The sequence below is a fragment of the Phyllostomus discolor genome, chromosome 1 (genome assembly GCF_004126475.2).
Source record: "Phyllostomus discolor isolate MPI-MPIP mPhyDis1 chromosome 1, mPhyDis1.pri.v3, whole genome shotgun sequence".
Classification (NCBI taxonomy): domain Eukaryota; kingdom Metazoa; phylum Chordata; class Mammalia; order Chiroptera; family Phyllostomidae; genus Phyllostomus; species Phyllostomus discolor.
Genome location: NC_040903.2, coordinates 75,332,131 through 75,345,697, shown reverse-complemented (window position 1 = coordinate 75,345,697; position 13,567 = coordinate 75,332,131). Strand labels below are relative to the sequence as shown.

The 13,567-nt window shown below is 38.7% G+C and overlaps 1 protein-coding gene across 8 annotated transcripts in view; it reads right to left on the bottom strand.

The window, feature by feature from the left end:
- Nucleotides 1-13,567, bottom strand: part of LOC114492418 (aldo-keto reductase family 1 member C15-like) — a 355,773-nt gene that overhangs the window by 42,154 nt on the left and 300,052 nt on the right. The window contains exons 1-4 of one of the 8 annotated variants that reach the window (XM_036025064.1): nucleotides 8,721-8,785; nucleotides 3,617-3,738; nucleotides 1,707-1,874; nucleotides 158-274 (exon numbers count right to left, since the gene is read on the bottom strand). The exons of 5 other annotated variants lie outside the window; for them this stretch is intronic. In XM_036025064.1, the coding sequence (XP_035880957.1) occupies nucleotides 158-274; nucleotides 1,707-1,874; nucleotides 3,617-3,703 (372 nt within the window). In that variant the 5' untranslated portion in view covers nucleotides 3,704-3,738; nucleotides 8,721-8,785. Of the gene's footprint in view, nucleotides 1-157; nucleotides 275-1,706; nucleotides 1,875-3,616; nucleotides 3,854-8,720; nucleotides 8,786-13,567 lie in introns of those variants that run through there. 2 more of the 8 variants (XM_036025065.1, XM_028506015.2) reach the window with 2 other exon arrangements.

Sequence of the window (13,567 nt, the reverse complement as noted above, 5' to 3'; positions counted from 1 at the left end):
AGGCTGAAATAGTCAGCTGACAATGACACAGTTGCAGGGAAAAAAAGGAACCTTAAACTGTTATGTATATTTCTTCTCATTTTTGCAAGCTATATTGTCTCTGGTGTTCAGCAACAATTTTTATATTGATAACCAAAGGAAAATAACTTTTGCTAACCTTCAAAGCTGTTGGGAAATGAATAAGAAAAAGATCCACGTAGCTTAGCTGGAGTTTCCTTAGCGACATTTCCAGGGCAGTTTGGACCAATTTTGGGCGGAAAAAGGTGAGCCACAGCTGCAATGGTTAAAGGAGGAGGGGTGTGAGATTATTCCTTTAAAAATCTTTCCGAGAGATTTATAAAATAGTAAATAAGCACCCACAACCATACTTCACTTACTGTAGATGTGATGTGACAGATAACCCACTGAATCTCTTAAATTCTTGATCATGATAACTTACTTTCATACAGAATTAAGACAAAAATGTAGCAAATGAAAATATGTTCTACACAGAGGTTTTCATATTTTAGAATGTAAAAGCACTATTTGGTTTGCTCATTAAAAACATATTCCTGAGTGCTACCTCCAAACATAAGTTACAAGTGTCTGAGACAGGGCTGGTAAATTGCATTTGAAACAAGAACTTTATTTGGGGGGATATGGAAACAAACAGGATCTATGAAGGGAGGATTAAAACATGAGAGAAAGAACGCTCATGTGGTAGCGGTACCACATCTAAAGAGTCATGGGGAGACTCACATTCTGGGCTTGAGGAAATGTCTGTGTATAGCCCTGGGCAGGGTTCCCTTGCCTGGGCCTCAACTCACTCTTCAGAGCCACTTCCCCTCAGGCACAAGTGCCTTTCCTCTAGCAGCAATCAGTTCAGCGACACTATAGGAAAAATTCCACCTGGGTGCCCTTTTCCATTCAGAATTAAATATCTAAAATCTCTTATTCTTGCCTCAGATATAATGTCAGTGGATATGAAGAATAATTAGGGGAAAATGGCTGAAGAGATTTCTAAAAGTACTTAAGTACTTTTATAAAGAATAATTTCATCCTTATATCATTTTATGAGACAATGTCTACTTCATAGGAGAGAAAAATTAATGATTTTATTGACCACATCACAGATTGAATGAGATGTGATGGCTAAAGTTTAGAGAAGTTAATAAACTTTTCTTCATTAACAAATTTCACAGTCAAGTGTCTAGAATATTAAGAAGTAAAACTTATCATTAGTTTCCAAAAACTTCCATTTCCTGACTAAATTATATTTCCTCATACTAGAGCTAAGAAAGATTAAGTCACTTTGTCAAAACTTGAGTATATCTGAGTTGGAAAAGCCAAATCCATTTCTGAAAAATTAAAATAACATCAATAGAAAAACAGTATTTCTTAGCACTTAAAATATATTAAATGCTTTTCTAAAAGCTTCATATGTACCTTTCATATAGCACTCATGAAAATCCTGTGAGGTAAATACAACAAAGTTTACAACAAAGTTTAAGTAAGTTTCTGTCCAAAGTCACACATTTAGTACAATTCACATACAGGACACCTGACCACAGAACCCACACTCCCAACCAGCATGTTCCTAAACCATCTTCTATAGTCCAAGGTCCAAGAGTGAATCAAAATTAAACTAATGAGAGGAGCAGTTGGCCAAGAAACTCTTCAGCTAAGAGTGAGCTTCTTACAGATACATATGCAACTCTACAGAGCACCTTCGAACTGAAGAATATGTCATCTCTCTTCACAGTGCCATTGGCAATCTTCTTCTGGATGGCTTTCCCAATCTCCTCCTCATTCAGGTATACACAGGACGAATCAATGTGGCGATAGCCCACATCAATTGCTGTCTCGATGGCGCCCTCCACCTTACTCTTAGCAACCTAGAAGAGCATAAAAAATAAAGACCCACTGCACTCAGGAATGCATGATCAATTCCGTGAGCAGAGCTAGTCAACAGAACCTATTGCTTTTCTAAGGGCTAAGTGCTAGGAGTGACAAAGCTAACTGTTGACAAGTAACCAACCAGTGGTCAATGTTTAACAACTGACTCTGAGGAAAAGTCTAAATTTTATGGTCCAGATACCCCCACACGGTTAATTTCAAACTACAAATATGGGGAAAAAATGCTCACAATTGAATCTTGTCAACCTAAGAGGTAGACCCAGCACATCACTGGGTTTAACACCCTACCTCTGGATTTATACTCTCTATGTGATCTATAGCTTTACACAACCTTTATATTTACATACCTAAATTAATTCACTCTATCAGAGATTATTAAACTCACTTCAACCCAGAAATCCAAAGCTAAAAATTATCCATCAGTGCAATGAAGATGTAACTTTAGATGGAATACATTAGTAATTTACCTATGTAAACTTGACTAACACTTCAAGCACATCTAAGGAAGGACAAAAATATAAAAGAAAATAACCTCTTTTCACTCAAGTAGCACATAATTTTGGTGGGTTACTAAGTTGGTCATTAAGTGATCATTTATCCTTCACAACTTGGTTATTTTTCTTAGCTGCCTTCTTTTCTCCTGGCCACCAGGCTAAACTTTTTAAGTTATCCATAATTATTCCCTGTCCATGACCCTCTTCTACCTCACTCTATCATTAAAAGGTTTCAGGAACATTTTTAAATTTTCAACTCCTGATGGGGTAACTAGTCTCAGGGCAATTAACAGACTGTCCACAGACTGAAGAGCCAAATCAAAGGAAAGCAGAGCTTCGTGCCGGTGTCCTTGCCACACTCAGCCCTCAGCGTTCACACCATGTGGCTCTCATGCTCGAGAAACAACCCTACAGCTTTCCTTAAACAACCACAAACTTCACCAAGAAGCACTGAAGCTGAGCTCTTGCAAGGTCACAGTGCTTGACTCAGAAACTCGTGTGCAATTCAGTCTTCGAAAAATGGGGAGAATTTCCAAGGGCCCCTTGGCCCTCCCCTTGGCACACAGAGACTATGGTATGGCCACCTCAGACCTCCAAAACTCTAACATTAACCTTGTCTCTCTTTCTCCAGGTCCTCTTATGCTGAAATTGTTCTCAATACACTTTGTAGCAACTGACAGGGACAACTGGGCGGACATCAGAATTCACAGAGAAACTTCATCACAGGGAAGCCTGCTGTGAAGTCTCTGACCTGCGGTTATATGACAACTGGGCTCCACTTATTCTCACAGATTGTGAAATGGCTACAACTGCACAGCAGGTGAGAATAACAGAAACAGACTCACCCACCCCCGAACTGCTGGAAGGTGATGGCCTCCCTCTCCCTTGATACAACACTGCTCCAAATGTGGCCTTGGACAAGCAGCAGCAGGATAACTTGGTAGCTCACTAGAAACATGCACTTTTGAGCTTTGTCCCAGATCCATTCAATCAGAAACTTTGTGGGTGGAACCCCTAAAGCTACATCTCTAACTAGATTCTCAGGTATTTTATGCCTATGAAATTTGAAAAGCACTGGCTTCCTGCACAAAATAGCCTAACCTGGAGAGAAGGCACCCTAACCATAAACAAACAAAGGCCCCTCTGAATTCCCCAAATTCACACAGTGACTAGTTCTGAGCAGGGCCCTGTCTGCCCCCTTCTGTCTCCACTGCCATTACAGTTACCTCAGGAGGAGCCGAGGTGCCAAGTCCCAGAACAGGCATGAAGTATCCATCATTCAGCTTCACAGAAAAGAGTCTCGTTGCACTCATCTCCTTTCACTCTTTTTGTTAAACAAGCTGATTTTCTTCATTAAAAGAATTTTCAGAGAGAAGGTAACAGTACAGTTACTGCCTTTAGCAGCTTTAATGAGGCATAAGTTACACACCATAAAATCATCCCCCTTAATTATACAATTCAGAGGCATTTAGCATATTCTTAGAATTTTATCACTATACAACTTTAGAGAGTTTTCATCATCCCTGAAGAAACCCCCATGCTCATTAGAAATGAGTCCCCATTGTCCCTCCCTCCAACCCTTGGCAAGTATTGCCTGTCTCTGTGGATTTGTCTATCAGAAGATTTTATGTAATTGCATTCATACACTATGTGGCATTTTGTGACTGCCTTCTCTCCCCTAGCTTAGTGTTCTTAGGGCTCATCCATGTTGTAATGTCTATCAGTACTTCATTCCTTTTCACGACTAAATGCCATCTCTTTGTGTGGGTATACCACTTTTTGGTTATCCCTTCATCAGCTGATGAACACTTGGCTTTTTCTACTTTTCGCCTCTTGATAACATTTACGGACACATTGTTGTGTGGACATACATCTCCACTGAACATGAGAAAACTTTCTATCTATTTGCATCTGCAATTTCTTGCATTATTTTGTAGTTTTTCATATAGAGGATTTTCACCTGCATAGTTCAGTTTATTCTAGTTTATTCTTTCTAGTGCTGTTACAAATGGGATTGTTTTTCTAATTTCCTCTTCAGGTAGTTTGTTGTCAGTGTATTTAAAAGCAAATTATTTTTCTATGTTGATTTAGATGCCCTTTATTTCTTTTTGTTGCCTAACTGCTGGGGCTAGCACTTCTCTTACCCTGTTGAATTGAGTTGGCAGGAAGGAGCATCCTTGCCTCGTTCCTGGTCCAGATACTGTTTATGTCTCCCCTCAATCTTGCCAATGTTTGCTTTATATATTTAGGTGTTCTGACGTTGGGGCAGTATATATTATCATTGTTATATCTTCCTGGTGTCCTGGTACATTGACACTGTTATTCAATTTTGTAGTTTTTGTTTTTGTTTTTAATTCCAGAGAGAGTGGAAGGAAGTGAGAGAGATACAAACATCTATTGACTGGCCACTGTATTCTCTCCAACTGGGGACCAAATCTGCATCCCAGGCATGTGCCCTGAGTAGAAATCAAATATGCAAACTTTAATCCACAATACAACATTCCAACCAACTCAGCTCGGCCCTTTTATTGTTTTATAATGCTCTTCTTTGTCTCGTTACAGTTTATAACATAAAGCAATTTGGTAAAATAGCCACACTCGCTTTGCTGTTTTTTTATTTACACACTTTTTCTCTCCCTTTACTTTTGGCCTAAGTGCTCTGTGCTCTGGAATCTAAAGTAAATCTCTTGTAGACACACATAGTTCAGTCTTGGTACTGTTTGCTGTTAGTTCATTGTCACTCATTCAGTCTCTATCCTTTGGGGAGTTTAATTCACTTACATTTAAAGTCATTATTGATAGGGAAGGTTTTACTCTGCCATTTTGATGGTTGTCTTTGGTTAATCTCGTTCTTTCATCTGTCTTTTCAATTTTTTTCTCAATTACAGTTTACACTCATTGCCATTTTGTATTAGTGTCAGGAATGTGTCTTTTTCTCTCTTGATGCCTTCCTTGTGTTTTGTTGATTTTCTGTAGTGATACCCATTGGACTCTTTTTCTTTTCAATAACCTCAATAGGTAATTGTTTGGTGATTACCCTGGGGCTTACATGAACTATCTTATACAGCTACACCATGCTAAATCCATCAGACTTTCAGGACTGTTAAGGCAGAGGCTAGTTCTTTATCAGCCCCTGAGCAGATGGAGCACTGGATGCATAAATCAACTCTTTCCTCCCCAGGCCCACCCCAGGAAGCTGACATCTGGGGCTTTGTATCAGCTCACTCTGGGCAGAGTAGACAGAAAGGTGTTTGGTGTCTGCCAGCTCATGCTCCCATCTCTGCCTACCCTGGATGGCTAGACTGTGCCCGAGCCAGGAGAGCTCCAGGAGTAGTGAGGAAATGCTAGTTGTTTGAGAAGCCCTGGGGAACTAGATGAGCTGGAAAAATAAGGATGGGAACAGGGCAAGTTAAGATGCCACAAGACTAACTGCTCTTAATGAGATTCACTGATTTTTCTTGAGTCAGTACTCTTGGATTTTGTCTTTGGTTAATTCATTGTTTTAAAAAATTCATTTTGACTATTTTAGCTATTGTTTAGTTGTTCCTGTGGGGATCACATTTTCAGAGGTCTTTCTGCTGCCATTCTAGAAGTGATTTTTTGTTGGTATTTGATTGCTATATTTTGTTTTAAAATTTGCAACATGCACAAAATGGAGAATAACATGGTGAACCTCCATCCATGTGCCCATCACCCTGCTTCAACAATTGTCAGCATTTTACTGCACTATTCCATCTCCCTCCCACTTTTGCTCTGCCGGAGCAGAGCAAAGCTAAGCCCATGTATTACACCATTCATCTTTACATAACTGACTCTTCACCTGATGACGTGATGCCATCTGTGCTATGAGACACGTTACAAAATTAATAATAATGTCTTAACAACATCTTCTATTTGGTCCATATTCAAATTTTGCTGATTGTCTGAGAAATATTATTTTACATTTATCTGTATGCATGTACACATAAATATTCTTTGGTTTACTGCATGAATCAGATCAGCTGTCTTAGAGAATATTCTACTGCTCTGTTACCAGATGGGATTCAGCCCAGGAGCAGGCCTGCCTTGGCCAGCCTGTAGTTTGTGGGTTCTTGACTTCATGCAAGAAAGATTTCACAGCATGAGTCCAAGTGATTCGGCAAGTACACTTATTAGAGCTGGGGACAGTGAACCAAAGGAAGGATTTAAGGCACAGTGTCAATCAGAGAGCCTAGGCGGGGCTGCTTTGGTTCCCCAGAAACATTATGGAAAAAGAGTGAGCCATGCAGGCTGCACAGATACACTGAGAAGTAAAAGGCACAGAGACAGAAGTAAGCCAAGACGAGGTTGCTTTTAGTCCATGGAAGGCCAGAGAAAAGGGGACTTTGAAGACAAGCTCAGGGGGTAAGCCTGAGATGAGCTGCAACTTTCTGCTGCTCCCCTGGTTGCAAGTCTGAGGGGGAGGGGGCAGGCTTAGAGTTTAAGAAACAGAAAGTAAACAGTTTGTGCCTGAGCAAAACAGTGTGCATGCTCCAGAGAGGGCACACACTAGGTCCTTTGTCTTGGGCTTTAATCTTTTCACAGGGGTGGGAATCCTTGGCAGGTCTCAGGATAGGGTCTTAACAGAATATTCGTTATTTTTCCGGCTATGCCCTTCAATATGTTGATTCATCAAAATGAGTGCATTTTGCTGACTTTGGGGCCATTCTCTGGTCAGTGTCATCTTTAACGAATTTTCTTGAATAGGGGTCAGAGGGAGGAGGTCTACCCTGGCAAGGCCTGGAATGTGTAAATCATTTGCTCCTAAGTGTCCTTGGTTAGGGAAGACAAGCCCTTGTGAGTCAGTAGCTGGCTGTAAATTGCTCAAATCACCTGGCTTTGTTTGATTATTTTTGTCTGAGTTTCCCCATTCCACTTGCCAAGGAATTTTCATAGCTTCTCAGTACCCTGCCTCAGTTCAACATTCTGGATTTGGTTTATTGGTTCCTCTGTGGTTTCCCTGAGGTTGTTCCTTATCCTTTGAACTTCCTAAAAATGGGCCTTGGATCTAACTGCTTGCTTAGGTGCAGTTTTAGTTTTTTCAAAAGTACTCTTTAAGTGGGTTGTTTACTTCCTATTTCATCACATCAGGAGGCAAATAATGCCTACATTTCAATGGCTTTTTTAATTTATTAATTCAAACTTAGAAATATAGGTGTGCCTACAGTTAGAATTTCATTAACTAGCTTCCAGAGAAAATAATTAAAGATTAAATATTCTAAGAGCATGTGGGAATAATACAAATGGATAGGGTTTGTCCAATTCCTTTCTACCATCTAATATCCCTAACAATTAGAGTAGATTTAATCAAAAAATTCTGGCAAGTGTTGTGAGATTTATTTCTGTATTCTTACTAGCTCTGTTTTAAACTCAAGTCCCTTCCTGTTTGTGCCTGATTCAGTGCATTCAAACATCCCCCCAACCTCCCAAAAAGCACTACAAATTACTAATAAATATATTCAACCTCACTTGCATATATGAAATACACCTTAAATGTATTTTAACTAGACTTCTTGTGGGGTTCTCTTCACAATATACACAAATATTTAATCACTATGCTGTATACTTGAACTAAGAGGGGTTTAATGCCAATTATACCTCAGTAAAGACTATGTTTCTGTGCAAAGTAAATATACATTAAAAATGAAGTATCACCTTCATCAATCTATCTAGCATTTTTAATGTGGTGTCCCGTGCTGCCCCAGCCAATGAGAAAGGAACTCCTATGCTCTGTCCATGAGAGTACACACACTGGGGGCACAGCCCTTGGAGAAATGGGCTTGGAAATATGACATAAGAGCTTCACAATAGAGCACAGCTTTAATACAAAAAATATTCAGTTCCTGGCCTTCTATCCTAAGTAAATTAGCTAGTCAAAAAAAGATATGTGCAAAGATGTTTTTGCAACATTGTCAGTAATAGAGAAAGCTGGAGAGCTGTTCCATGACCCAGGACTGAAAAATCACCACAATTCAGGATGTCAGTTACAATGAATGGGTAGCTTATTATAACATGATAAAGTACACATAGTATAAATAATGCATACAAATGATGTTTATGCAGTATTATAATGAAATGGGAAATTAATAAACTGCTATATCACACTGAAGTATCAAGTACAGAGATGTGCATGAAGTAGATTTAACTATGTAAACTATGCATACAAGGAGGATGAAAGTCCAAAATGTTGACAACTTTCATGCTCTTTGTTTCATTCTGATTTTGTTCTCTTATCTGTAAGGCAAGTTTTAAGATTTCTAAATGAAACAGTATAACTTTTGAAGAAACAGATTACAATTATTTTAAAATTACCTGGATTTGTAGACTTTATTGAACAGTTGGCCTCAGTGAACTTCCCAGCAAGAGCCCAGCCTCTGGCTTTTATGTTCCTAAAGTGCAGTATTCTCAGTCAGCTTGCTCCTGACTTCTGTTCAGACCTCTCCCTGTTCTCTCCCTGGGAGGTCTGCTCTTGACCCCACTACTTAGAACTGCTTCCCTCTCTGTCACACTGAATTTAAAAGTGCTTCTGAGAACTTTGAGCCAGGACAAAGTCCCCTTGGGCGAGGGCACAAGTCACACCAGGGCTTGTGTACTGGGTTTGACAAAAGTCTGTTTGGTTTTTGAAGATTTCATGGTTTCAAAAACCATTTTGAAAACACCCAGTTTCATTTTTTTTTTGTTGCTCACTATAGTACTAACAGTCAGGCCTTACTAAATAAATGTTAAATATGAAATAATGAAAAAAGAGACATCCACCTTCTTGCAGAGTAACTATTTTTATCTTGCATCAGGAAATTCAAGACAGCACTAAATATTGTTGCCAGAAACCAAGGCCTGCTTACAAGGGTTTCCAGAACAACTCTGGAAAACCAGAGGCAGCTAGTGAGGGAATTCCATCAGACAAGCCATGACAATTGGAAAACAGATAATGCTATCTTGGTATTTAGAAAAACTTGAGTCTGTGGAAAGCCTTGAGTTCATAACTGTACTGAAAAAACAATTAAGATGTAGTTTGTAAAAAAGTAGTTGAAATGTATATATTTTATTTTAAAAAGATGGACAAAAATAAAATAGGTTTAATTTCTCACTATTTTCATTATGTTGGGCAGGTAAACATATGTGAATAATTTTTCTCTGTTATTGATATCAGGTTATAAACAGCTTCTACAGGGGAAAATAAATATAAAATATCATTGAAGACATAAAATATTACCTGAATAAGTAAAAATGTATGTAAATGTTATGGATAGTAAGACAGCTCATTAGAATTTAAATTCTCATAAATTAAAGCACACATTCAAGAAATTCCATTTAAAATTCCAACAAGATTTTAACAATTAGACACAAATACTTTCAAGTGTATATAAAAAAATCAATTCCAGAGAGAAAATTTATTAAAAAAAAACTATGAAGGAAACTTTCTTTACTGGTCCTCAAAAATTATTTCGAAGCCAATATAATCTAAACAATAGTACCAATATAAGGTCACACAGAAATACCAGTGGAACAGAATACAAAATACAGCATTAGTTTTTATTTATATGGAAATTTAAGATATCATTACAGGGTAGTGTAATGCAGAAAAAATAATTATATTATACATGATATTGGAACAAATGGTTATCTACCTCAAAGAAAATATAATTGGTTTCCCCTCTGACACCATATATGTAAGTAAATTCCAAGTACATAAATGGTATAAAGTATTTTAAAAAAGAACAAAAAATACAAGAAGCAACCATGCAAAATCTTGTTTGAGGGGAGACCAGGAAAGTCAAATCTATGAAAGAATTATTAACATATTTAACTATATAAACTAGTAGAGTTAGTAAGCAAATGACAAATCTATGAAATATTTATAAACCAAGTGAAAAGAAGCTGATATTACAACCTAAGATAGCTCTTGAAGTTAATAAGAAAGAGGCAAATAAGTTATAAAGTTTGATGACAATCAGAGGAAGACATCACCCAGAAGAACAGTTCCAATGACCACAGCTCAGCACTGGGTGTTTAGACTCCCTCAGAGTTAGGGGAAGGCACATTAGAGCAGTACAGAGATTTCAGTTTCTAGCCACCTGACTGGCAAAAATATAAAAGAGTCACATTATCTCTTGTGGGTAGGAGTATAGATAAGAAAGCAATCTTCTATATTCAGCTAGATGTGCAAAACTGAATTTGAAATTCAATCTGGCAACAACTATTGAAAATACAAGTTCATATACTCTTAATAAATAAACCCTGATCCCACAGAAATAAAAGTTTCTCTGTAACAGTACATGTCTAAGGCTATTTTACATAAGCTTATTTAGCACCAACCCTGGGACCTGAGCAAAGAGTCACCCATGGGAAAGTCACTCAATAATCACGGTGCATTCACTCCATGTGGTATTCACTACACTAGTGCACTTGGAAAAATCTCCATGTGCTGAACATAGGAAAGTCTGTACAGTCATCACCCTTATTCATGGGGAAATGGTTCAAAGACCCATACTGAATGCCTGAAACCTCAATTAGGGCTGAACTGTATATATACTATGGTTTTTCCATACATACACATGTATGATAAAGTTTAATTTATAAATTGGGCACAGACAGAGATTGATAACAATACTAAGGTTAACAATAACTAAAAATAAAATAGAATGATTATAACAATATACTGTAGTACAAGCTATGTGAATGTGTTCTCACCCATCACAAAATATCATATGGAACTGTAGTGGCCCTTCTCATGCTGATGTGACTGAGATGCTACAGTGCCCACATGGTGAAATGAGGTGGACACGCTGGGATGATTCCCATCCTGGGCAGGATGGAGCAGTACCACACAAGAGTTCATCACACTACTCACAAGGGTGTGCAGTTGAAAACTTAGGAACCATTTCTTTCTGGAAATTTTTACTTAGTACATTTGGGCCATGGTTGATCACTAGTGGCTAAAACCTCAGAAATCAAAATGAAAGAAAAGGGTGGGCTGGAGGGGGTTCTACTGTATCAGGATCCAGTTTTAAACCACAACAAATATTTTCCACATAATATGTATATGAGCATCAACAAAATACAGAAAGCCTATATTAAGCTAACATTCCTTATTATGAAGAGTTGCTGAAAAGAATGAAGTGAAGAGACTTTATGGGGAACACAAGAGAAAAAGGGAAATTTCAACCAGAAACCATGTATGTAATTACTTGAGTATTTATTTACATTTATAAATATATAATTTTTCTTGACATACAAAAAATTAAATTAAGTCATAACAACTTACAGAGACAGTAAATGATATAGCACTCAGTACACCCCTTCAAAGACCAAGACAGGTGCATTATAATTTGCAGCTGAGTCCTGGGAGTGATTGGAAGAGGGGGAAGCCTGACATCAGGAAGACTTTGCACATGTGAAGTGGCTGCCTAGTCCATGTCCAGCCGTGAACATGAAGAGTGCAGGTAAAGGCAGAGAAGACAATGGGACAGTTTTTATATGCTGACCTGCCTTTCACTATTTGCATTGAGAAACTGGCAAAACAAATCGGTGTTGATTCTCAGGGCACGTTGGTTTGTAAAACCGTGTCTTATAGACACAATTAAAGTCATAGACCACATTATGCATTATTATCAATGTGTTGCAGAAGATCACTCACTCGTGGACAGATGACGAAGCACAAAGTTTTTTACCCGGGGGGCTCAGAGCGGAGGTGACCATCCAAATCCTCTGAGCCAAAAAGGCTGGGCTGGAGTCTTCTTTAAATGCTTGTTACAAGGCAGAAAGGAGGAGGGGGTGAGTCATTTGCTGAAGCAAGCATACAGAAGCAGAAGGGAAGCGAAGGTCAGTGTTTGGCCTTGAGATAATGTTATGTTGGTGATGGCTGCTAGTCAGCTCCCTGTCATATAAAAACAAAGCATTTTGCAAGTGTTACAGAGAGCACTGCTTATCAAAGAAGTTACAGAGCATAGAAACTTATTCATGGGGGTTTTCATTTCCTGCCACAAAAGAAGAAATGATTGAAACAAGTTTAAACATTAGAAAAAGAAAACAAGATCACCTCTGAGAGTCCTCATGGCAAACATCTCCACTTTTCAAGAAGGGAAAACTTGGTCTTTTCCCTATGTTTCAGAAACACATTTGAGACTCATTTGGAAATTCACAATTTACCCAGACAACATATCCAGTTGGAGAATATTGACTGTCTAATATGAATACAGTAAAGCTATCATTTATAACATTAAAAATTGGATGGCATGATGTGAAACAAGCACATGAACAGGGAGAAAAATATGTTATTTGAACAGTGAATTATTCATCCTGATCTGCTAAAGCCTCACAACTTTTTTCTTTTTCTCTTCCCCCCTTATCTATGAAAACAGGTTATAGCTGCTTGGATGGGAGGGTGGCTGGATTGTCGGGGACATGAAGACTCTGGGAAACTACGTAGACGTATCATAAATTAGCCTGCAAGTAGAACCTCGGTCATCAAACCGCTTTGTTCCCAAAGACTGTTCAAGAAGCGATTTTTCCAAAGCTGAACCACACTCCTATTGGCACATTCTCTCTTTTGTTGCCCGAGAGATGCACGACTCATCATGCAGGTTTTTGGGCATGAAAGCATTGTGGAGTTGAGAACCAAAATGTTGTCTGACAACCGAGACATTTTCTCTGTGAACAACTTGGTTGAGAACCTAATGGTTCGAAATGGGAGATGTTCGAGAACTGTCTTGGTTGTCAAACAAAATTTTGGTTCTCAATTCTTGACCTGACAACACTTTCAGGCTGATACATGTATGATTAGCCAGCCATGTGTCTCTCAGGTGACCAAGGACATTCGATTTTCAGACACATTGCTTCTCGCTCAGTTTTCCAGAAATAGTTAAGTTCGAGAACCAAGGTTCCATTGGATTCTAGCTTCAGTGTTATCATCTCCCCAAAACCTGACCACAGGGGAACGGAATGTCAGCTCCCTGTTGAGGATCACTGTGCTGGACAACATTCTCAGTTCAGGGGCCTGACCAGAGTCCTGCTGGTTTCCTGAAACGTGGTGGGCTTAGGCTAATCTGCTTGCACACGGCTCTCATACAAGTCCATGATTTTATGAGACTGAGAGCTGAGGTGTGTGGTCAGGCCCTTGACATGTAATATCCTGACAGCTCTTTGAGGAAACAAGGCTT